The 26,739-nt window shown below is 49.3% G+C and overlaps 1 protein-coding gene across 13 annotated transcripts in view; it reads right to left on the bottom strand.

The window, feature by feature from the left end:
- LOC146772312 (unconventional myosin-IXb-like) overlaps window positions 1–26,739 on the bottom strand; it is a 373,359-nt gene that overhangs the window by 250,094 nt on the left and 96,526 nt on the right. For all 13 annotated transcript variants that reach the window (XM_085638103.1, XM_085638105.1, XM_085638104.1 and 10 more), the window contains exon 2: window positions 18,040–18,933. In XM_085638103.1, the coding sequence (XP_085494229.1) occupies window positions 18,040–18,876 (837 nt within the window). In that variant the 5' untranslated portion in view covers window positions 18,877–18,933. The remainder of the gene's footprint in view (window positions 1–18,039; window positions 18,934–26,739) is intronic.

The following is a 26,739-nucleotide window of genomic DNA, read 5'->3' as shown; positions in this document are numbered from 1 at the left end:
CGGCGAGGGAGGCCGGAACCCGCTCATTCTCTAATCCGGGCTCATAATTGCAGCAGAATGCCCCACACGGTCAGCCCCTCCGGCGCAGAGCGAACCCGTGCCCGACCCTAGCCCCGCGCCATGGCGCATCTGGAGCTCATCTGCGCCGCGTCCTGTTACAGCACAAAGGGACCCCTCGGCCGGCCGCGGGAGGGCCGGTCCCCGCGGAGAGCGGGCGTCTCCAGATCCGGATAGAGGCGAGGGAATCCCGGGGCCGGGCCTTGGAAACCGAGCCACGGAGAGGTCACCCACGCCGGGGGCCGGGCCCTGTTAACCGAGCCACGGAGAGGTCACCCACGCCGGGGCCAGTCCCTGTTAACCGAGCCACGGATCGGTCACCCACGCTGGAGACTGGGCCTTGGAAACTGAGCCACGGAGAGGTCACCCACCCACGCCGGGGGCCGGGCTCTGTTAACCGAGCCACGGAGAGGTTAACCGAGCCACGGAGAGGTCACCCACGCCGGGGGCTGGGCCCTGTTAACCGAGCCACGGAGAGGTTAACCGAGCCACGGAGAGGTCACCCACGCCGGGGGCCGGGCCCTGTTAACCGTGCACCAGAGAGGTCACCCACGCTGGCGACTGGGCCTTGGAAACTGAGCCACGGAGAGGTTACCCACCCATGCCGGGGGCCGGGCCTTGGAAACCGAGCCGCGGAGAGGTCACCCACACTGGAGACTGGGCCTTGGAAACCGAGCCACGGAGAGGTCACCCACGCCAGGGGCCGGGCCTTGGAAACCGAGCCACGGAGAGGTCACCCACGCCGGGGGCCGGGCCCTGTTAACCGTGCCACGGAGAGGTCACCCACGCTGGAGACTGGGCCTTGGAAACTGAGCCAGGGAGAGGTCACCCACCCACGCCGGGGGCTGTTAACCGAGCCACGGAGAGGTCACCCACGCCAGGGGCCGGGCCCTGTTAACCGAGCCACGGAGAGGTCACCCACGCTGGGGGCCGGGCCCTGTTAACCGTTCACCAGAGAGGTCACCCACGCTGGAGACTGGGCCTTGGAAACTGAGCCACGGAGAGGTCACCCACCCATGCCGGGGGCCGGGCCTTGGAAACCGTGCCACGGAGAGGTCACCCACGCTGGGGGCCGGGCCCTGTTAACCGTGCCACAGAGAGGTCACCCACGCTGGAGACTGGGCCTGGGAAACTGAGCCATGGAGAGGTCACCCACCCATGCCGGGGGCCATGCCTTGGAAACCAAGCAACGGAGAGGTCACCCACCCATGCCGGGGGCCGGGCTTTGGAAACCGAGCCACGGAGAGGTCACCCACGCTGGAGACTGGGCCTTGGAAACTGAGCCACGGAGAGGTCACCCACGCTGGAGACTGGGCCTTGGAAACCGAGCCACGGAGAGGTCACCCACCCATGCAGGGGGCCGGGCCTTGAAAACCGAGCCACAGAGAGGTCACCCACGCTGGAGACTGGGCCTTGGAAACTGAGCCACGGAGAGGTCATCCACGCTGGAGACTGGGCCTTGGAAACTGAGCCACGGAGAGGTCACCCACCCATGCAGGGGGCCGGGCCTTGAAAACCAAGCAACAGAGAGGTCACCCACGCCAAGGGGTCAGGCCTTGGAAACCGAGCCAAGAAGAGGTCACCCTCGCCGGGGGCCGGGCCTTGGAAACCGAGCGACAGAGAGGTCACCCACCCATGCCGGGGACCAGGCCTTGGAAACAAAGCCACGGAGAGGTCACCCACGCAGGGGGCTGGGCCTTGGAAACCAAGCCACGGAGAGGTCACCCACGCTCGGGCCGGGCCTTAGAAACTGAGCCACAGAGAGGTCACCCTCGCCGGGGGCCAGACCTTGGAATTCGAGCCACGGAGAGGTCATCCACGCAGGGGGCTGGGCCTTGGAAAGCATGCCCCGCTCACCCAGGGAGAGGGTCTGACAGCACTCCCAGGTTTCAGTAGATTCATGTGCGCTTCAGAGCTAGACATGTTCAAAACCGAAGCCTGCACTGCACTGCTCTACATGCCATCTAGTGCTCGGCCTGTCTGTGAAGCAACCCAAATTCAGGGTCCCACAACGCTCTCCATGACCCAGGAGTCAGCAAAAAGCGCTCGCCCCTGCCCCGGCTCAGGCATTAACTATACATCCTCACAGAATGAGGCTGTGCGGACTACTAGACCGGACCTGAATGTAGGATTACACCAAAGGAACACAACAAAACATGCACCCAAGCACCCACTCTCAAGATCTTAAGAAAACAACCATTTGCAAAGCAATAGGTCTCGCATTTGAAAGAGTTTAAGCTATTGGCATTGTAAATGACATACCTTTTATTTATCTGTTTTGATAATTAAGATATATTAGGCGTTGTGATTTCCAATGCCAATAGCTCAAACTCTGGTAAATGCGAGACCTATTTCACTTTTAAGAAACAATCGTCATTGTCCCGGGCTGCTTGAAAGCCAGCATGGTGCGCTGAATGTTGCAGGAATGCATGTCGTGCCTGCTGTTGGAGAAACTCATTAAAGAAAATAGTGCTTACAGACTAAATAAGACATACTGTGTAACAGCCAAAGTAAAAGGGCCAGTCTTCATGGGAGGTTACAAATGAAGACAAGGCGGTAACTAAGAAAGGATTAACAAACCTAGAATCAGAAGCCAGCATTTACGAAGGACAATGACATAAGTCAATGAAAAATATGGGCACAGCTTCAAGTCCATATCCAAATACAGCATGTCTCGCAGAGCAGCGTATGCGCTGCCCAGACTCGACCTAAAAAGACAGAGGACAGCCCCTTACACAGAGCAAGACACAAGCAGGCACTCTTGTACACAGCACAAAAGGAAAGGCTCTTCCAGTACACACACAGCCAGCAGACAGATGAATCCATGCACACAGACAATGCAGGGATCCACATCAATGCATGGTGACGGACAGGCACAGGTGGATGGAAGGACAGATAGTTGAAGGAAGGGACAACAGATGGATGGCAAATACAAACAGCCACATGGCTGGGCTCAGCTGATGAAGGCTTGGTTCCCGCTTACCCCCTGTAGAGATGAAATGAAACTTGAGTAGGTGGAAGCAGTGGAATGACCACGTATGTTCAATTCTTAGCATTTTCTGTAAGAAGTTACTTTGCTGAGAGATGGACACATCAGGCTCAAGGCCCATACAATTCTTGACTGCTTCAGAATGATCCCTTGTAACAGCACAGTGCACTCTGCCTGCCCCTTGCATCACTGTCCTCTTTGGCATTATTATACATTTCAAGTTCCACAAATTAGAGCCCGTGTCTCTAATGCTGTGATGGATTCAACCCAGATCTCTTGACTGGGGGTGAATGTTTTCATTTGTTCTGCATTCCGTCCATCAATTGTGTGTCTTTTGCTTTCTCGCCCTAAGTGCGCCAGGTATGCTCAGACATGAGTCCTGGGCTCACTGTGCCACTGGAATCAAGCTATCCTGGCTGAAGAGGGGTGAAACCCCGAAACCGGTCCTAGGATGCTTGTTTCCGGTCCAGGGAAGACATGGCTTGGCAGTTCGGGCTGGACTGTTCCCATGAGGCACAGGGTCAAGACTGATTTGCATATGGCCAGGTCTAAACTGGGGTGGCATGGTGAGCAAAAGAATGATGGATTTAACCCAGATCTCTTGACTGGGGGTGAATGTTTTGATTTGTTCTGCATTCCGTCCATCAATTGTGTGTCTTTTGTGTATCCATTCTGGGCTTTTCTTTCAAAATAATCATAACAAGTCTCCTAACACCTTGTATCCATCCTAGGATTTCCTTTCAAAATCATCATCATGAGTTTTCTAACACCGTGCATCCAGCCCAGGGCTTTTATTTCAAAATCATCATTAGCTTTCCAACACTGTGTATCCATCCTGGGCTTTGCTTTCAAAATCGTCATCATGAGGTTTCGAACACCCTGTTTCCAGTCCAGGGCTTTTCTTTCGAAATCATCATCATGAGTCGAACACAGAGTCCATCCCAGGCACCAACGAGGCGGGGACGAGGAACCAGTAGGAGAGCTCCGGCGAGGAGAAACAGAGAGGGCAAGCAAGATTGGATGGGGAGAGAGAGGCAAGTGGGCAGGGGCAGGCGCGGCCCAGGAAGGAAAACTGTGATGGGGAGTGATGGAGGAGCTTAAGGGGGAGTGAGGAGTGATGGAGGGAGGGGGGCACCGGGGACAAGAACCTACCCAAAGTGTACAGAGCTGAGGCAGGGAGATAACAAGCATTTACAATGCAATGGTCTCGGCATTGTTAAAGTTAGAGCTATTGGCATTGATCATGACATTATTTTTCTTTATGTTTTTGTTTTTAAAACTTTTAAAGAACCGGCATTGTTATTTACAATGTCAATAGCTTAATCTCTCTCAAATGCGAGACCTATTGCATTTGCACCCACACACAGAGCCACACACACAAAGCCACCCACACAGAGCCACCAAAACAGAGCTATTCACATAGAGCAACCCACACACAAAGAGCCACCCACACAGAGCCACCTACACGCAGAGTTACCCACACACAGACAGAGCCACCCACGCATAGAGCCACCTACAAAAAAAGCCACCCACACAGAGCCACACACATACACACACATAGAGCCTCCCACACACACAGAGCCACCCACACTTACACAGAGCCACACACACAAAGCCACAGACACAGAGCCACACATACATACACAGAGCCACATACACACACAGCCACACACACACACATACATACATACAGAACCACACACACACACACATAGATCTAGACACATACACATTGATCTTGGGAGCCAAAGCAGAAGTGGCACAGTTGTTTCTAGATCTTTGCATTTATCACTAAAAATTAAGCATTTAAAAAATAAATGACTAATAAAAATCGACAGATTATCTGAAAGGTGGAAAAGACGTTTTGAGATTTATGATTTTTGAAGCAGCGAAATACACAAGGATATTGTCAAAAACAGTAACTGGTGTTCGTGTAAAGCGCTCGGATACTGTTAAGTCGGAAACCTTCGGGTCAAGTTAGCACTATATAGAAACTGCCGAGACCTAAAAAAGGGCACAGGGATGTGGTCTGTGGCATTCGATAATGTGTTTTATGCAGGGAGTTTTGGTAAGGGACACATTAAAATGTCTACCAACACCAGAGACCCCCGAACCTCACCTGCTCCACTGTGACAGGTTCCCTTGTGAAGACCATCCAGTACAACACAGGCCAGTACACGTAAGGGGACAAACAATGATAAGTCACGGTCCACCTATATTAACTCCTAACCCTCACCTGCTCCACGGTAACGGATCACTTGTGAAGGGTATCTAGTACCACACAGACCAGTACGTGTAAGGAGACATGACATATCCACCTATGATACCCCTGCCCCCCAGCGACCCCCCCCTCCAACGAGCCTCATCAGCTCCACGGTGACGGATCCCCTGTGAAGGCTATCCAGGACCACACAGACCAGTTCATGTAAGGGGGCAAACGACGACACATCCACCTATAATACCTCCGAGCCTCACCTGCTCCAATGTGACAGATCCCTTGTGGAGGCTACCCAATACCACACAGCCCAGTACATGTAACGGGACCACAATGACACGCCCACCTACAATAACCCCCGAGCCTCACCTGCTCCACGGTGACGGACTCCCCGTGTAGGCTATCCAATACCACACAGACCATTACATGTAAGGGGGCAAGCTGACACGTCCACCTATAATACCCCCGAGGCTCACCTGCTCCAAGGTCACAGATCGATCAGTTGTGAAGGCTATCCAATACCACACAGACCAGTACGTGTAACGGGACATACACAATGACCCGTCCACCTACAATAACCCCCGAGCCTCACCTGCTCCACGGTGACGGATCCCCTGTGAAGGCTATCCAGGACCACACAGACCAGTACATGTAAGGGGGCAAACGATGACACGTCCACCTACAATAACCCCCGAGCCTCACCTGCGCCACGGTGACGGATCCCCTGTGAAGGCTATCCAGGACCACACAGACCAGTACATGTAAGGAGACATCACAATGACATGTCCAACTACAATAACCCCCGAGCCTCACCTGCTCCACGGTGGCCGGGTCCATGGCCTCCACCTCGGGCCGCCGCCGTCTCGTACTCATCCTCGCTGTTGTAGCCGGCGCCCCCCTCCTCTTCGTGCTGCTGGGGGCTGGCTCCTCCAGCGCCAACACCTTGCTGCCGCCGCTACCTCTTGCTGTGTCCGGGTCCGGAGCAGCAGACACCTCCGCCACTGACTCCGTCTCCCTGGCCGGAACCGCCAGCGCCCCCGACCGAAGATCCTCCGGCCGCCGAGGTCTGCTGCCTAACTGTGACCGGCCCCCACCCGGACAGGAGCCCGAGGAGAGGGAGCGAGCGCCAGGGGGAGGAGAGCGAACAGCGCCAGCCGGAGAGGACAGGGGGGGGGAGACCAGAGCAGCAGCCGGGCACAGGACCCTGGCTGTCCCGCCCATCGGACTCCCGGTCGAGGCTGCCTGTTCCCTTCGGCAGCCGGCATGGGGATTCCGCGGCGGCCTCAGACTTATCCCGACTCCATCCGATGAGATTTCGCGGATCGAAGGTCGGCGGCGAGACATCCTGGGGCAGGTGGGACATAGCGCCGTAACGACGCAGAACCAACATGCGATTCGGGGGAATGAGGTGTTCCCTTTCCCCCTCATTTCTCCCTTTCTGCTTGCTGCGCCCCACGTTTGTCACCCAAACTGCATGGACTGCTTAGGGGCCAGAGCGGAGCGCATTGATGCCCTCCCTCTCCTTCAATGCTCATCAGCGCTGAGGACATGAGCCAAAGGTGCCCACGGAGAAAGCGGGTCACTGTTCCGGCATATCCACCTGTGTCACTCCTCTCAATGGGCCACTACTTTTAACTTTTGGCAACACGACCTCAGGGGATGGAGAGCCTGATACGCCATAAACACCACCGTCTTTCTCAGAGGTCAAGCAGAAATGCCTCGGTGAGGGGCGTGTTTTTCTTTCTCTCCTCTTCCCATTGGCTGGAATGTGTACATTCCAAAGGAGAGAAAGAAACTAAAAAACACGCCCCCGAATCCGAAAAAGACGGGGCTTAAATGGACAGACGCCCCTCTCCTCCAATGGCTGGCCTCCGTTTAGGAAGCCAGCCAATGGAGAAGAGGGGCGGGTTCAAGCCCCATACTAGAAAACATTAAATCTCGCCAAGCGAGACTGGGCAAGCGCAGCCTTCGCTAGCCGAGACCTAAAAATGACCTTTGCTTACTGCAATGCAAGCATTCAATAGGGTATAGAAAGGGCACAGAAAAAGACAACAGCAAGGCCAGTCGCCTGAGGGCTGATCTCTGATGTGAGGAACAATACCTCAAGCCAATAGGTGAGAAAAGCAGAACACACTCAGGGCCTGACTGGGAACTCAAAGCAGCCCTGGCTAGTTTGTAAGACCAGCCCCGGGGAGCGGTGCTAGTGTGAAGCACTGCTTCTTTTGGTAAAGGGAGCAAATATTGCAGCGCCACAGTTGTCTTTGATTTGATCCTATGTGGGAAGTGTTTCCATGTCTGGCTAGATGACCACCAAGGTGCAGTGATCATGTTATGGTTAAGGTTATGTTATGCATCAGTCAACAACAGGCAGAACTAAAAAGTCAATGGGTAACAAAAAAATTCTGAGCATGTAGGTTTTACGCGATGATACTTTGGTGCCAACGCTCTGATATTTGAGACCGCTTCTAAAGCCCCAGGCCCCGACGGGTTCAATGCAAAAAAATTCAAAACATTCTCTCCATCTCTGCTGTCACCACTAATGAAGCTATTTACCGACTTCTCAGAAACTGGCCAAGTCACTGGCACACCAGCGGAAGCAACCATAATTGTCATTCCCAAAGAAGGTAAAGATCCCCTTTTACCTACAAATTACAGACCGATATCACTAATAAACCTCAACTGCAAAATGTACGCATCAATCCTATCATATAGAACCAACAACACATCTCACAATTAATACATCCATCTCAGGTCGGTTTCTTAAAACACAAGCTTTCTAGTGACAACACGCGCCTGTTATGTCATACCATAGAAAAAGCTTGACTCCCCCCACGGTGGCCATCACACTAGACGCGGAAAATGCCTTTGATAAGGTGGATTGGAGATACCTTAACGCAGTCTTAGAAAAATTTTACTTAGGCGACAACCTGATCAAAATGATAATGGCCCTCTACCACAATCCTACTGCTAAAGTCAGAGCTGGTGGCATAGTTTCCCCCTCTTTCAACCTAAATCAGGGGACACGCCAGGGCTGCCCTCTCTCACCCCCCCTTTTCCTCCTAGCTTTGGAACCTTTCCTCCAACACATTAGGGAAAATAAGGACATTACTGGCATCCCCTTTGGTGACTGCAACGTAAAACTCGTCGCTTACGCAGACAATGTATTAATTGTTTCACAAGAAGTCTCAACTGCAATCCCAGCACTCAGGAATACCATACACCACTTCTCAGAAATTTCCGGATATTCCCTTAACAAAGATAAATCTGAGGTAAAACTTCTCAGCCGCTACGGTGATAAAAATATTCTAGGCTCGTCGGGACTAGCTGGGCAACCGGGGGCTATCCAGTATCTAGGTCTTGAATTCACAAATAATCTAATCCCTACCCTACATACTAACGAAAAAATATTAACCAACAAAATAGACTCTCTCTTAGATACCTGGTCTCCAATTTTTTTATCAGGGTGGGGTAGAGCAGAGACCCTAAAGATGATGCGAACTCCTCTCGTTAATTATCTTATAAGCATGCTGCCTATGCTCCTAACAAAAGAATTCCTAAAAAACACGGATAAAACTTTCAACAAGTTCCTATGGCTGCGAAAGAAGCCCAGAATTTCTATGAAAAAGCTTAAACTGGCCAAAAATAAAGGAGGCATCTCCCTACCCATCTTCAGAAACTATCAAACGGCCTTTCTTTGCAAGCAGAGCGCAAACTGGTTCATTGATAGCCCATCATACATGCCACCCTGGGTGTTGATAGAAAAGTCCCTCATACAGAATATCCCACTCGTCGCAATAGCTATGATGGACACCTCATCTACCGCACTCTAGAACCATCATACAGAACACCAAGAGAGCCATCCTACTCCTAGACTCTCACCTCGAGATCAAAATAAAATGCACCCACTTATCCTCACTATGGTACAACCAAACACTCAAAATTGACGGTTCCTCATTCTACTGGCCAGACTGGGCATGCAAAGGCATTAACCTAGTGCAAGACATCTTTGAAAAAGCTTCCCCACTACCATTTTCAACCGTGCAAAACCAGTTCAATCTCACCAACTTGGATTTCTACAAATTCCTTCAGCTTAAAGCACGGCTTGCTAAATTGAACTCATCGGGTATCAGCCCTTATATCACAGCCCTCTTGCGCAACCTATCCAGGGTAGGACATCTAGTGTCCCACATATGTAAAATCCTCATGCCGAACCAAGGCAAAGCTTTATCTTGTAACCAACGTAAATGGGGATCCAAACCTACCAAGATAAACATTGCCTTCAACTGGTCCGCCATTAACAAATCCCCCTTTTCACATAAAATCTCACCAACACTATCACAAACTAAATTCATGTTAATTAATAGGACTTGCTGGACTCCCGCAAGACTCTTCAAGGTCGGCCTTACTAAAACTCCCACCTGCTGGTGCTGCGACAAACATGAGGGCTCCCTTGAACACATGCTATTTGGTTGCCCCCTTCTCCAAGACTATTGGGCTAAGGTTTTTGACTACATCACATACACATTAAAGATTCTTCCCACAAGAGAGTTCTCATACATTTTACTGGGCCCTTTGGATCCCCAACTCAGGAACGACAATGATCGAGATTTAATACTTACTCTAGCATGTAAACTAATCATAAACAATTGGAAAAACTTCAATGCGGTCTCCTTTTTTAAATGACAGGAGTGGCTCTCGTTTCTTAGGGGTGCTGACAACATTGCTCTCCAAATATCCCCATGGAGGGCTTCACCACACTCAATCTGGAATACGCTAGATACAAGGGACTTTACGTACAAACCACCATGAACCACCTTATGGTTACCGCTCCACCACACTTCCTGTATATAATGTGTATATTTCTTCAATACATCTCAATGCTTCCCTACGCTCGGCCATACAACCTCTTTCACTAACATCCCCCCGCATATTTGTGTGACAAAATCTTTCTATTCACCCCTGTGCATTCCATATGGTCATAGATGCCATGGTGTATGATTCTGCCTACTAGTATTCTACACGTCTCTAATCATCAAGATTATAACACTGCTGTTATGTAAGCCTGGGACACAAGTTGTAAACATGGATTACAGCCAATACCATATGTATTATAATGTCATGTTGTAATGTCATGGTATGCTTCCTCTGTGTCAATGTATCCTATGCGCATTACACTGTTCAATCAATATTGCAGAATGTTCACTGCATCTTATGCACAGCCTACACCCCCTCCCCATGATGTATCCATCCTTTCCTACTGTGTATTTTTTTTTGTTTTTGTTTACAACTGCCTAACTTTCTGTAAAATCTTAATAAAATACTTTGAATTAAAAAAAAAAAAAGCTCTCCTCGGGGCTCTGGCTCTTGTCCATCAGACCATTTAACAACTCAACAGCAAGCTGTGAATCCCCCAGAAAAAGGAAAATGTCTTCCTTGTCACAATAAACTGTCCTCGCCACCTTAGCCCATACTGCATGACCCCTCATACACACATTGTGCTGGTGCGCGGCTCTATAGGCCACGGGGACTTTGCACACGTGGCAGAATGGAGTGAGGTGAAAAGAGAAAATTAACAGAGTATGCAAAACTAAGTAATTAAAGTAACTGCAAAAAGGAGGATAACGAAAAAAAAAAGATGTTTTTCATCTTGTAGAGACTTTCAAAAGACCGAATTCTAACGTGGGTGGCGAGATAAACCACCCCAAGCCAAGGAACTCAACAAAGCCCCAAACTCAAGTGGCAACACTGGCACTTTTCTCTGTCTCCTTCGTCCAAGCACAGCAAGCCGAGCAGCTCTAATTTAATCCGGTTTAAGAGAATGCGTCACATCCTGCGCAGAGGCCTGAAGCGGTTAAAAATAGCCAGCGTGACGATCAGCCGATCCAATTCCGCTTGCCACGCTGCACCCCACATGCCCCCCGAGCAGGCTGCAGAGCAGTACTTGCAAGTCTGACATTCTACAGAAAACCTCAAAAAGAAGAAGCAGCGAGAACACACTGCTTCTCCTTTCGACAGACAGGCCTCCCAGGAAGTTGTAGTTCCGCCAATGGGCGCGCGTCTCTTCGCTTTTTCCGAAATGGCCGACCGCAGGTATCGAGCAAAACCAGGTTTATTCGACACAGTTCCCTCTCTCAGTCCCCTCAGGGGCAGGGCCATGACCCATAACCCATGCCACAATGGGTGAGAGTTTGTATCTCAGTCTAAATGGGACAAATTCACCTCGATTTGGTAACTATACCGTCAATTTAATCTCTAGACTCTTGGAAGCTCTTATAGAGGAAATACATTCTCTATAATACCTGCCACTCTAAAGGTCAGACCAAATGGTACCTTTTTGATTTTTACAATTGCCTGCGTACTGACGAGTGAGAAGAAACGCTGGAAATGGCCCTAAAAATTGCTGCAGGTGTTCACATCCATCGCGCAAGAAAATGGATGAATCCTGCCCGGTGTCACCTGGGAGGGAGGAAAGTCTGGGGCATGTGAGGGGGCTGGGCCTGACCGGTGGTGGGCAGGGATTCGCCCTTTTCAGTCTTGCCTCTCCACGTCAACCAGCGATACCCTGGCCGCTAGCGGAAAGGGCAAATGGAGGAGATCTCGCTGCCCAGTAGTCTTGGCCACCGGGTAGCTGTATTTGTCAGAATGTTCTCAAGTACAATTCTGTCCCATGGTACTGCATGGAAAAATGAAAAAGCGGATCTCGTGCGAGACAGGCAGGCGGGATTGTGTTGGTTTTTCTTGCCTGAGAACTCTACTTTAGTATTTATAAGGAAAGATCTCCCAAGGTTTCTCTCACCATGAGAATGGGTACTAAAGGTACTACACCGATCGCCCTCAGAACCAGAGACCCCCATCACCTTTACATGTACAGAGCTGTCCTTAGCGGCTGGGAGAAAGCGCGGTGCTCCCGTTTTGCCACCAACACTCCATTCTAGTGAGAGCCGGCTTAGAAGATATACTTAGTCAAGATGGCCGCTGCTGAAGGTGGTCGCTTCCTCCCGGCCAGCGCAGGGTCAGCTAAGTGAGCACAGATGGTCATTTTTAATGTACAAAATTTTTTTAAGCCCCAAAATATAATGTGTGACACTGTTTTGAGGCATCACCCCATGATCTGTGGCCCGTCTGCAGCTCAGAAGCAAGATAGGAAACAGCAAAACGCAATCCAGCTTTGTCGCATTCAGTCATACCGAAGAGGCGCAGAGAGAGATGCCTTACAAACCAAAGCTTAATATGCTATTCTATAAACCTGGCCTTACATTTGTCTATCTGCCAAGTGATAGCATTTCAATATACTCTAGCTGGTACTGGAGAGCGTGAAAAGAGGCGGACTGTGAAAGGTGACCAATCCCTCACAAACGGCAGCGTTTCGCTAGCTCCCTTCCCGAAGGTTACCAATATTTTTAAAATAAGGCCCATTGATCATCCTGATGCTAGAATGTCCTGGCAACAAAGTTATTAAGAACTAAAATAACAAATCCAGCTGTAATCATCTTAACCTTGTAAGATGCAAACAAGTTTACAACTAAGATTCAGGATTATTATTTTAAATGATGTCTCCAAGCTAAAACCTGTTACATTGGAAACTCCAAAATTCATTGTTGTAGGCCAGTGATGTCCGCTCTTAGATATTGTGCTCATATAACTTTTTGATTTGGGGTCTGATATTTTTTTTTAGGTTATGTTGAATTATGGCCGGTGACACTGCCCCGCTGTGTGCTGTTTTACGCTGTTTAAGCGCAGAAGACTTCCAAACGAGTTCCTCTTCTCTTCCTAGCTTTGAGGCACATGGGGGTCTGTGCAGCAGGTGCTTGAATCCATTGAGCTGCACACTAGATTCTAGCTAAGAGCTCACCCTTGGTCTCCCCTCCTGATTGACTAGCACAGTAACCTTGTCCTTACACACAAAGACAAATATACATGCCCCTGACCAGCATCCTGAGGAGGAGAAAGAGAGATGGAGAGAGTAGCCGTGTTTCATTAAAACAAGTGGATACCTAACAATGTGCTTTGGAACAATCTTTTCTGTGGGTTTTAGAGGAATTTGGAACAACTCAGCCTGGTAGTTCATTATATCACAGGGCGCCTCCGTGGCATTCCAGGTCCTTAAAACATAGCTGTCTCTCCGTGCGTTTGGTACTGTGCTACTGCACCAGAGTGGTGACACAAGCCGTAATTAGAAAGAGGTATGGTCTGTGAATGTTCCATAATTCAGGTAATTACATTATTTACATGAACTATAGATCTGAGCCCACAGGAAGCCAAGAAAATGAGTTCCTCAACCAACAATTCCTGTTCACTTAAAGGCTGGGCTCCTGCCATGAAAATCCATTTTAATAATAAAAACACACCCAACTCGCTTTACTTAGCATTCCTACCCATGAAAAATAAACAAAATGCAAGCATTCTGTGTAATCAGTGGTCCACAGCCAGGGGAGCGCTACAATGAACAGGAGGCCAACACTACCACAGAAAAAACATACTTTTAAACAGCAATTTAAAAAATATACATCTTCAGCACAAAAACCCACCTGACGCAAATTAAATACTGTTGTAGCTTGACCTACAGATGACCAATGTATATACTACCTTATTCAACTGGTTGCTTGCACTAAGCATTCTCATATTTGTAAAAAAAATACAAAAAAAGGCAACATACTTCTAGGAAATAATGAAATTGCAAACTCCTAAACAAGTCCCATTCTACTCTTGTTTTAATGCATGTGACGTGGCCCGTCAGCCATTCATCGATGCCTAATGATGGGCCATGGTAGTCCTAAATTCAGGAACTCTTGCAAACTGTCGACTTCATTTCCATATGCAAAGTCAGGATCAGAAAATTGGTCCTCGCAGGGCTAAATGTTTTCAAAAGGGCCTCAAAATTTGCCACCCACCAAAAGACCACCACATCTTTAACAGTCTTAAGGAAGACACTACTCTTGGGGGCTAGAGAGACATGTAGAAGGAAATATTAGGAGCAAAATGTCCTGTGAGCTAAACAGACAACCCAAGAGAAAGGTGAAAAAAAAGACCTCCGTGTCCGAGACCGAGAATCCTAACGAGACATTAAAGAAAAAAAGATTAATCAGAAGATATTTGACCAGAGCTTATCGGGTCTCTGAGACAGAAGTTAGGGAGGCGAATGCTGTTCACTTTGCCCCTATGCCTCTGGCCTACGCTTGGGTCATTTTGAAAATGTTGGGCAGGCTACGAAAGTGACAACGTGTACATCCTTTTCAGACTCTGTTCGACACTACACTGCTGTTTCTGGTTACTGTGGGGCTCCCAACTCGATGACGGGGCTTGAGAAGAACAACCCTGCCGAAGCCCTAGGGAACACACTAACCCTTTGAGCACATAAAGTCCCAGTTGTCAGGAAGAAGCTGGACAAAAGAACGGGAGCCCCTTACCTATCTAGTTTCCCAAAGTAAGTGGTTCAATGGAACTGGAGGCTAGCGCCGGCCATAAGTCCAGTAATATGGCACTGTTTTTTAACGATGGCCTTGCCAAGCTACTTTCTGGAATTCTTAAGACTGTGTGGTCCTTCAATCAATCAATCAGGATTTATAATGCGCAGCGAATCACCTGTGAGGGTCCCTGCATGTACGCTGGTTGACACCATACGCTGCAGCAGCACCGAACAGGTAAAATTCAACAAGAATTAGTGAAAGTCTGAAGATCACAAGATAGCTACTTGTTATTCATTAATGTATTGACCACGAGAACTGGAGATGTATGCTCTCTGGAACCGCAAGGCCCACGCCTGCTCAGCGAATGACAGACCGAGCAGGACAGAGGACTTGCAGGCCGTGAACAGAAAGGTAGCAAGTAAGGCCAATCTTTGTGTTGCAACGAGGACTGAGCATTACTCAGATGGTGATGCATAGCTCCCCTGGGGAGAGGAGTTGGCCTAAGGGCTGGGGCGGTCAACCTCGAATCTGGAGAACTGGATTCGAGTCTCGGCAATGACGCAGAACATCCTGTGATTCTGGACAAATCACTTAATCTCCCCATGCCTAACAAAAATGAATGTGTGTCCTCATGTAACGCAACTGGTGCTATGTAAAGCGCTACCCGATTCGGGTCAAATTCGCACTATATAAAACTCTGTACAAAAAAACCCCAAAAACTGACTAACAGTGTGAATGCTGACAGCAGAGGTCACCCGAGAGGAGGGCACCAGTAGAGCCCTAGCAGAGGATCTGCTGTGAGCGAGAAGGGGAGCACCTGAGAGGAGGGTGCCAGTGGAGTACTAGCAGAGGGTCTGCTGAGAGCAACAAGGGGAGCAGGGGAGACGAGCAGAGGTCACCTGAGAGGAGGGTGCCAGTGGAGTCCTAGCAGAGGGTCTGCTGAGAGCAACAAGGAGAGCAGGGGAGACGAGCAGAGGTCACCCGAGAGGAGGGTGCCAGTGGAGACCTAGCAGAGGGTCCACTGTAATCAAGAAGGGGAGCAGAGAAGACAAGCAAAGGTCACCCGAGAGGAGGGTGCCAGTGGAGCCCTAGCAGAAGGTCTGCTGACAGCAAGAAGGGGAGCAGAGAAGAAAAGCCGGGGTCACCCGGGAGGAGGGCCCCAGTGGAGCCCTAGCAGAAGGTCTGCTGAGAGCAAGAAGGGGAGCAGAGACGACAAGCAGAGGTCACCCGAGAGGAGGGTGCCAGTGGAGCCCTAGCAGAGGGTCCGCAGAGACCAAGAACGGGAGCAGAAGAGACCAGCAGAGGTCACCCGGGAGGAGGTCGCCAGTAGAGCCCTAGCAGAGGGTCCGCTGAGAGCAGGAAGGGGAGCAGTGGAGACAAGCAAAGGTCACCCGAGAGGAGGGGGCCAGTGGAGCCCTAGCAGAGGGTCCACTGAGAGCAAGAAGGGGAGCAGAGAAGACAAGCAAAGGTCATCCGAGAGGAGGGCGCCAGCGGAGCCCTAGCAGAAGGTCTGCTGAGAGCAAGAAGGGGAGCAGAGAAGAAAAGCCGGGGTCACCCGGGAGGAGGGCCCCAGTGGAGCCCTAGCAGAGGGTCCGCAGAGTCCAAGAACGGGAGCAGAAGAGACAAGCAGAGGACACCCAAGAGGAGGGTGCCAGTGGAGCCCTAGCAGAGGGTCCGAGGAGAGCAATAAGTGGAGCAGAAAAGACCAGCAGAGGTTGCTCGAGAGGATTGCGCCTGTGGAGCCCTAGCAGAGGGTTCGCTGAGAGGAGGGCACTAGTGGAGCTCTAACAGAGGGTCTGCTTAGAGCAAGATGGGAAGCAGGGGAGACAAGCAGAGGTCACCTGAGAGGAGGGCGCCAGTGGAGCGCTAGCAGGGGGTCCGCTCAGTGGAAGAAGAGATGACAAGCCGAGGTCCCCCAAGAGGAGGGTGCCAGTGGAACCCTGCTGAGAGCAAGAAGGGAAGCAGGGAAGACAAGCAGAGGTCAAACGAGAGGAGGGAGCCAGTGGAGTCCTAGCAGAGGGTCTGCTGAGATCAAGAAGAGGAGCAGAGAAGACAAGCAGAGGTCACCTGAGAGGAGGGTGCCAGTGGAGCGCTAGCAGGGGGTTCGCTGAGTGGAAGAAGAGATGACAAGCCGAGGTCCCCCGAGAGGAGGGTTCCAGTGGAACCCCGCTGAGAGCAAGAAGGAAGCAGGGAAGACAAGCAGAGGTCACCTGAGAGCGCCAGTGAAGCCCTAGCAGAGGGTCCGCTAAGAGCGAGAAGGGGAGACGAGAAAAGGTCACCTGAGAGGAGGGCGCCAGTGGAGCCCCGCTGAGAGCAAGACGGGAAGGGAAGCCAAGCAGAGGTCAATCGAGAGGAGGGCGCCAGTGGAGCCCTAGCAGAGGGACAGGGAAGAACAAGAAGGGGAGCAGAGAAGACAAGCAGAGGTCATCCGAGAGGAGGGTGCAAGTGGAGCTCTAGCAGAGGGTCTGCTGATAGCAAGAAGGGGAGCAAAGAAGACAAGCAGATATAATCCGAGAGGGGGCCCACTAGAGCCCTGGCAGAGGGTCCGCTGAGAGCAGGAAGGGGAGCAGAGAAGATCAGCAGAGGTCACCCGAGAAGAGGGTGCCAGTGGAGACCTAGCAGACGGTCTACTGAAAGCAAGAAGGGGAGCAGGGGAAGGGGAGCAGGGGAAGATGAGCAGCGGTCTCCCGAGAGGAGGTTGCCAGTAAAGCCCTAGAAGAGGGTCTGCGGAGAGCAAGAAAGGGAGCAGTGGAGACAAGCAGAGGTCACCTGAGAGGAGGGTGCCAGGTAAGACGCAGTAGAGGGTCCGCTTCAATGAAGAAGGGAAATCCAGGGGAGACAAGCAGAAGTCTCCACCCTGAGAGCAAGGAGGGATCCAAGGGAGACTAGAAAAAGAACTACAGTCTGCAGCAGGGGGTGGGTAGGGAAACTCAGTAAATGGTCTGCTGAGAGGAGGTATGGAACAAGAAGTGTCTTGCCAGGAGATCTGCTGAAAGCAGAAAGTTAGTGGCCAATGAGGTCTAGCTGAAGTCTCCTAAGAGCAGGATGGAAGCCATGGGAGACTAGCAGAGGGTTAACGTCAGCCTCAAGAAAGCCAGGAGAGACTTAGGAAAGGTCTGTTGAGAGCTGGAAGGAAGCCAGAGGAGACAGATCTGAGCGTCTGCTGAGAGGAGAAAGGGGAGCCAATGATGACTTAGCAGAGAGTCTGCAAGATTAGGTGGGAGACTGGACAGACACAGATGGAACTTTATGCCTAGAGATAAAATGCTTCTTGAAGGGTTGTGGACCAAAAACATTCACCAAACTGCTTGTGGGTAACCATGTTTAAACTATTATTAATGTACCTACATGATGCCAAACGGTCAATTTACCTCTAGGACTGGTCCTGCGCCCAGAATTGTCCTCTCTACTCCGCTGGCGTAGCCCTTCTGGCTGAGCGCGGTGAGGCAATGGATCAAGAAGTTGGTGCTTTGTGTCTTGCCAGAGCCACTCTCACCGGAGATGACAATGCACTGGTTGATATGCTTCTTGAGCATGGTGTGGTATGCTACATCTGCAATGGCAAATATGTGTGGCTCAAGCTTCCCCAGCTGGTGGTTGTCGTACAGCTTGACATACTTAGGGTTGTAGATGGGTAGGAACTTGAAGGGATTGATGGCTATGAGGATGCTGCCAGCATATGTGTAAATTTTGTGCTTTTCAAAGCGGGTCTTAAGGTTTTCCAAAATGCTAGTCTCTGTGAGCTGGGGGAGGTTGCACAAATCATCATAGTCCTCCTGGCGCCGTGGTAGGAAGCCCCTTTCAACCAACTGACGAGCTTCCTTTTCCTTCGAAACCTGCCCCGTATAGACATATTTGATAGACCCATCTAAGTTTCTCTCCTGTAATAGGAAGTAATAGCCATCAGTCTGCAAGTGCTGCTCCTGGGCCCGGCGAGGCCAAAGCAGCACCCTCTGCACCGGAGAGTCGTTGGCATCCAGCACCCACTCCTCACCCCCAGACTCCTTCACCTCAGCCAGGAGGTAGCATCTGGTAACGTCCAGACTCAAGCGTTCGATCACGTCCTTGATCACGTCCGAGGCAGTGGACTCCTTGGTAGCAATAACGACACAACAGCCATGGCTTTCTGACGAGAGCTGGGGGTAAATATAAAGATGATAGCACGCCTTCCCTTCGGATCCACTGTCGCCGGCATCTTTTAAACTCATCCTGAACCTGGCCCCGGCTCAGCATAACGTACAGGGTCAGCGGACCACAGTCAACACCTGAAAAGAGAAAAAAGGCTTTCATTAACTAGGCCATGCAGACATTGCACATGCGCTTTCTCTCATGAGAAAACAAGGACTGCAAAAATAGCTGAACAATGAGAACACAGATCGCCAAGAATACGCTGCACGACAATATTCAATAACAAACAGAAAACTTATAGACAAGGCCACAAACCTAACTACTTCTACGTGCTCAGAATTTGAGTCTTCACCTGAATCAATGCTACTCTTCACATCCGCATCAGGAAAACCCAAGTATTCAGTGGATACACTAACCCAACGAACCCTTCGGCTGCAGGCTCAAGGGAGCACGGCTTCCAGGAATTGACATTTATACATGGAGGAATGAAATGCAAGTGGGGGGCGAGTGAAAGTAACTGCTATAAGATACAACACACTCATCCGAAGACATCAGCATTACAAACTCATGTGCACATCTACAGCAACTTAAGGAAATCTCATCGGTGTTTTGAACTCCGTCAGCACAGGCCTAGGCCTGATAGTCCGGTCTAAACGCATAAAGCGGAGCTCGAAACCAGGCTTACTTTTCTTACTTTTTTTAAATTAATGTAAAACATTGAAAAACATGCTGTTTCCCGTTTCTATTAATGTTTAACAATTCAAAAAAACAGAAAACATAGATCCGTAACAAGAAACAACTAGTCTCGTAATTATTCACTGCCAGGAAACCACTAGGAATCCAGTTTTATGTTTTTCATTTTTAAACATCACAGAGACAGGTAAGTCTAACTACTTAAGCTGAGGGAAATACAAGACTACAAGTCCCTCAACATACAGTTTTATTAAATGTAAGCGTTCAGATAGATACCTACTGCCCGACCCCCCCTTCCCCCGGCGTTTAGCGATAAGGCCAACATACACGAAATACCCCACTGAACAGAAATCTAAAACCTATTATCAACACAAGTGATGCTAAGCAGTTTCTTCCCTTGCTTAAGGGAACAAAGGACGCTTCTTAAAATGTTGGCGATCTCGCCCTATGATCTCCGTGGTATCTCTATTTTGGGAACCCAGGAAGGAGTATTACTATGGCATTTAAAGATCTCTCTAGAAACCTTTGTTTACTAGTAAGAGACAGCAGCGCAAGCTGGCTGACAGCCACCTCTTCCTTTAAGAGTGGTCGAATTTTGCAGCAGATAAAGACCACAGTGTGAAATAGTATGCCCTTTCCTTGCTTACCTTGAAGCATAAGTGTCACTTAGTTCCTAGATTTTATGTTATGTTTCGTTTAGTTCGATAGCGCATTAATGCCAGCAAGCCCTAAACTCAAAGTGCCTATATCAAGAAACACTAATACATACCCATAAGCCAAATTGCCAAACCAAAAACAGGTAATAACCTAGTACCCTTTATCTTCTCCTCCCCTTTGATGGATTGGCAGAAAACCTGATACACCAATAGAAATCAAATCATTCCAGGTTTCGGCCAAATGTTGTGCGAATTCATCACATAGAGACACAGTTATCAGCAAATAAACACCTTTCGTCCCCACCTGCCCTTTTAACTGGGCCCACCTTCATGTATCTACGCGAATTTGAAAATACTAAGAGTAATCTCAAGATACTGTCTGTCAAATTTCTAGTATCTGTCAAATAGAGCAAAAGCTATGAGAAATAAATAAGTGTCCTTTAAATTGATAAGATATACAAAAGTGTTAACCTTTTCAAGCCCACTGACACCTTTTTCAAATGTCAATACCTCAAAAACTACTAAACTGATTTACTCCAAAGAACAAAAAGGACACTTAAGACAAGTGAAAAATACAATTAAAAAAAGACTGGTGAGAGCGCTTCTTCCCCTGCACCCTGTGCCACTGTTTCTCGTGTGATTCTCTCCCACCCACCTGTGTAGCTCTCTCTCGTGTTCACAGTACACACCCCCAGAGTCGCCCACCCCTTTCCATCACCCGCTCCTTCACCTCTGCTACCATTTTAAATTTTCATATTTTTTGGATGGCCAGGGAGCAAATTTCTGCCCTTCCTCTACAAAAGCACTTTTGCACACTGACATTTAAAAAAAAAAAAAATTGACCAATGTAAGTGCCTGTCATCTTCAATCAGTGCAATGCAGCGTTGTGATTGGTCTGAGCACCATTGATCGGCGCTCAGACTGGACAGGGAGCATGTGCATGTTCCTCACCAGGCTGCGTAATGCAGCTGGTAGGAATATGCAAAGTGCGATAATCTGTTTGGTCGACCCATGAGGGTCGGTCAAACAGTTCATGCGGACTTAGGGAGTACACACCACTCCTCCCTGCTCTGGCCAGCCCCACCCCACATTGAACAAGGTCACTGACTGCATGCAATGGGAAAAGTAAAACGATAACAATAGTTTAGGTCATTTTATTTTTCTTTCTGGGCACTGGGGCGACCCTCCTCCGCCTTAGCGGAGGAGCCGCCATTGCTCACTGCGTGATTACGGTCGCATTATTGAGTCTTTTTTTCTTGTGTGCTATAACTAGACAGCACTGCCAAAAACCATTGGCAAAGCCGGTAGGACCCAAAGGCAATAACTATTGGCTTTGTCAATGCGTGTTTCCCTTGCAATGTAAACGTTGTCGCCCTTGCAAAGGTGCGAGGCTGGCCTATTTCCAAAGGCGAAGGAAAAAAACTTAAAGATTTACAAGGAAAAACGTTGCTCACCCTTCATTGATACCCAACTGCATTTCTTGCGCAAGCCCCTGGAAGAAAATTCTTCATAAAACAAAGCTTCGGGTCAAGGCAGGAATTCCTTATCCAAGAAGGGCTTTCCTGGGCGCATCCAAACACCCTGGAATACTAGAGTAAAGGGTTTCCCAAAGAAAAGCCGATTGTACTACAGCAGGAAGCCCAGTATCAGGCGGTACCATTTACACGTGGGGGTGGAGAGGGTCTGGTTCTTTTCATGACGTCATCGAAGAGGCGGGAACTTCTCGGGGAGATTCCTGCTCCAGTTTCCGCCACTGGGGTTTTTGGTTGAAAAGAGGTAGTGTGTTCTTCCTACACAGGCTGTGACCCCACGCACCTAATCTCTTCCGCAGCTGCACAGGTCAGATTTGGGTTAACAGGGCCCTCCACGTGACAGAAATATACTTTGTTTCAGACCCTTCTTTCTCATTATCCAACTCCTTCGCTATCACTCCGCTGCACGCGACCACAACAGCGCAGCGGCCCCCCAGGCACGCCTGTGACCGCTTCCGCCTGCTCACTTCCGGTCACGACCCGCTCCTATCAGCATTTGACCACTTGTTAAAAGCCAAAGCCATTAATTCGTTTCTAAAACCGTTTCACCCCACCCCTCTGCCCAGGGCGCTTAGTTATATGAATGGTAGCAAAAGTCATATACAAATAAAAATCTCTGTTTGGACTCCCCGGATACCAGTACACAACACGTTCTTTTAGCGAGAGGGGCCAGAGGTCGTGCTTTTTAATTTTAACATTCCAATAGACTAAATCATGTGCCACCATGTGCCCGAAGGAAGGCGTTCTCAGGCGACACTTAACATGGTTGCCACTCGGCTGTGACCCTGGGGCCAAGCCACAACAAGTCTTGTTTGTCTCCACATACCACATCACGAGCCGAGCTATCAAAATATGTACACCAGGCAATAAATGTCATGAAGAATATGAAAAACACTTTGAAGGGAAAAAATATATTTTTCAACATTTCTCAGTGTCTTCTTATATCACTGAATTGAGTTACATTTTTTGGAAGTAATATTTTTAATAGATGATACATTCCCTGTAGACGTTGCCGTAAGTTATTTAAATTGTGCCAGTTTGTCATGTTCTCAATTTTTGTCACTTATGTTGTTAAATGTGAAGCATATTTTATATTAACCATCTAAAAGTGAGGCTTCCTCACGTGCCAAGCCTCGGCCATGGCGACCAGTATGGGTTTATTCCGGGTATTGGCGGCTACTCGGATGCCCTTATGTCGGTGAACCGGGAAAAGGCCTTTGAGTCAGTGAGGTGGGACTTCCCCCACACAGCTATGATTAAGATGGGACTGGGAGACAGTTGGATAAAATGGGTTCACCTATTATACACTAATCCCACCCGAGGGCCAGGACTGGTGGTGTCTCCACCCAGTACGAGCATCGACGGGGCACTAGGCATGGATGCCCTCTGTTTCCCCTCCGGTTTGCCCTGGCCATTGAGCCGCTGGCGGAGCTCTTCCGTTAGAAGGGTGTGGGTCATGGCAGGGAGCAAATTATTTATTTATATGCTGATGTCCTGTTGTTGTATTTGGCAGATGGTCAACAGGGGGTTGAGAACGCCCGGATTCTACTGGGTGGCTTTTCGGTTCTTGCCAGAATAGAGGTCAATAAAACTAAAATGCACTCGATTCCCATGACAGCAGAAGCAGTACAGCCACCTGGTATACCCCGGGGCTCATTTGGTGACCAACGTCCTTTGAATATTTGGGAATTCAGGTGTTTAATGCCTTTAGATAACCTTAAAGAGGGAAACCTGGGGCCAACAATGTGTTCCCTTAGGTCCAGTGTGCAATTCTGGCGCTCCTTAAACTGCCAGTAATGGCTCGAATCTCTTTATCCAAGATGATTATGCTGCCTACATTGTTAATACTTTTTTGTTAACCTCCCCATTAACATATCGCGCTCCTGGTTTAATCACTTGGATGCTCTACTCCAAGAATTGTTATGGGATGGAGCGTTCAACAGAGTCTCTCTAGTGGTACTCCAGAGACCCCCTGGTGACGAGGCCTGGTGCCTCTGATTTGAATTCTATGGTGGTCCAACTTCAGTGGATAGGCCACTGGTTGGATGGGGAGGGTCTCAAGGAACTGGGATCCATTGGGTTAGCTGGCAATCAAAGGACTCTATTACCAAAGCTCCTCGATCCGAAAGTGGCGATTCCCAACCTGGAGTGTTGTTGAGAGGGGCCTTACAGTGCTGGCAGAGATGTCTGCAGAAGACAGCTGGGACTCCTTTACATGCCCGGCTTAGCCGTTTGTGGGGCTGCCCCCTGGTGACGCTCCCTCTTCCTTTTACAGGACAACAACTGTCACAGTGGTTGGTAGCGGGCCACATCACGGTAGCTGATTGTTAACAACTGGGGGCACTTATCACGCAAGACAACTTGAGGACACAATGCGAGTTGCCCCCTGGCCAGTTCTTGACCTATCATGCTTTAGTAAGGACGTATAGAGACCCGTGCTGTTCTTCAGGAGCTGGTGTCGCTGGGCTCTGCACACCACCTGGTTTAGTAGCTCTATATAGCGCAGTTGGGGATGACCTTGACGCCAATGGGGAGGACACGGGAGAAGTGGGGCCACTACTGGGTAAAGACCTTCCGGACCCAGAATGGGGTACGATTGTGGCGCACCACAAGCGAATTTCTAGAAATACTAGATTCAAGTGTGTCAAATTTAATTATGTACATATGACCTACTTGACCCCCCCATAGATGGCAGGTTATGTGCGGAGGAGAGTCGAGGGCTTGCCCCAGGTGCGTGGCACCGGAGGTAGATTTTGGGCAAATGATGTGGAGGTGCCCGGGGCTGCGAGTATTCTAGGACACTGTAGTTGCCACACTCAACTGGGTGTTGGACTGTGCACTCCCGTACAAGGCTACTCTATGCGCTTTGTATTGTTCCCCAGTCAAAAGGCGCGCAAGGTTGGTACCCGATTTGTGGATCTGGCTTAGTGTTAGCTAGAAGACGGATAGCAATGAGGTGGTGTGCTAGGGTAGGCCCAACAGTTGCGATGTGGGAGAAAGATGTTGACATATGGGCCAGGGCAGAGGAGCGGACACTGATCAGGGAGGACGTGCGGGGGATATGACGACGCCCACTGGTGGGCCTCTTCGTGGGAGTGCTCGAGGCCTGGGATGGCAGAGGAGACTACAATGGGGGGGGGGGAAGTGGGCCTTGTGGTCATCTGGGCAACCGGTAGACACCTTTGACTGAGATGAAGACATTGGCACCCATGGAGGATGTGCATGGGGCCCCCTGATGTATGATGCACAGGCCTACAGTGAGGAGAAGTGGTTGTTTCCACCCTCCCCGGGGATGCTTCTGCCCAGTTGACCACTCTGAATGTTTGCTTGACTGTTCAGACAGATGGGTTGCCTTGAAGACCTCCCTCCCCTACCCCATCGTACTGGAATATATATCCTGGGATCCACGGAGATGAAAGAACTACCGTGGGTAAATGCATGTTTCCCTAGAGTTCTGACCCTCAAGACTGTTTTGTTTTTTACTTTATCCGAGTTCATATTATTTATACTTTTTATTTTTACAATATGGCGTTGCTGGGTTTAGTTCTCCAGCTCCCAATAGGAAGCACATATATAGAGCAGTACATATTAACCAATAGGAGAATAGATACAAATATTAGTTGACAAACCTAATATCCAGAAGTAAGGGATACATATGGTCACCCTGGACCCGAGGTATACTGAAAGAAATTGTTATTTGATTGGTGTTTGCACCATGGTATGATTAATGTTTTCTCAGGCGCAGTATTATGTCTCTATGCATCATATTATTATCCACTAGATTGGCACAACAGTGGAATGTAAACCGGATGCATAAATATGTGTACAGTATGCAAAATCCTGCTCTTATGTACATTTGTGTCACATTATTATCAAATGGCAATAAAAATATCTTTAAAAAAAAAAAATCCGCAAATGAGGTTTTTGTGAAGCGCAGCTCTTTTGATAACTGACTTCAGTGTGCTCTTAAACTAGATGCGTTGGGCTGTGAATCACACAATTTGGTCAGGTGGAGAAGCCGAGATTTGAGACCAGAAATGCACATTGTATAATTCACAGACTGTCGGGTCACATCCTTCTCCGATCTGTTCAACATCAAAGGTCAGTGCCTCGTGTTCAGATATTCAATTCATGTTATTGGTTTAGTGCTAGATTATGGAACTCCATTAATAAATGTATCATACCGCATGTAAATCTAACACCGTGTACCTGAATGGTCATAAGAGTTTCAGCTTAGAATGTTCCGCGCCTGTCTGGCGTCAGCTGCAGGGGTGGAGTCTGTGGGGGCTCTGAGGCCTTTTGGTTCCTTTGCTAATGATCTAACTGTGGTCGGTGAGCTGTTGAGCCTCTCCTGAAATAAGGAGGGCCAGAGGTGACATGAACATAAAATAGCATCTCCGGCCTCCCCTGGCTCGACAGGCAGATGTTAGGAGAGGGGAAACCCCTCACCGACTGCAATGAAATAATGAACAAAACAGAGGTCACAAAGCGCCCAGAGTGCTTTTCAAGTCACAGCCCTTCAAGAAGACCTGGGTGCTGTGAGCGAGGCTTCAGGCAGGCGGCATGCCACTGTTTATAACAGTTTTCATATAGACATCTGGGGGCTATTGTCCACTGCGAACCCCCACACCTAAGTCTGGAGATATTATACACACCTACCTCACGGCTTCTACGGCCAACGTTTGCATCTTCTATAGATTCTCTTATGAAATGCAAACCTAGAACAGCAAATGCATGAAGAAGTAACTTTAGAATTGAAAGAGTTGTCTAAAGTATTATCTAACAAACTGATAATTAGCATGTTCAAAAAAGCATTCTGACAATTTACACACATTTTTCACTTCCCTTCCAGAACAGCAAAACAAGCAGAGGGCCATTTTCCCTAAAAAGGGTGACAGCCCTGAAGGAGTGCTGGGAAGTCCCCAGCACCACCCACCAGGGTGTAATATATGGGGGTTCACGGCAGCCAGAGGGTGCAGGCATCAGCACCGATGCCAGCTGTGCCTTATACAGGGCAGTATAAAATGCTTCTCAAGCGAGTACCTGATCATGACCAAGAGAG

Source organism: Triturus cristatus, chromosome 12 (assembly GCF_964204655.1).
Source record: "Triturus cristatus chromosome 12, aTriCri1.1, whole genome shotgun sequence".
Taxonomy (NCBI): domain Eukaryota; kingdom Metazoa; phylum Chordata; class Amphibia; order Caudata; family Salamandridae; genus Triturus; species Triturus cristatus.
Note: the sequence above shows the minus strand (reverse complement) of the source record. Positions and strands in the feature narration are given on the sequence as shown.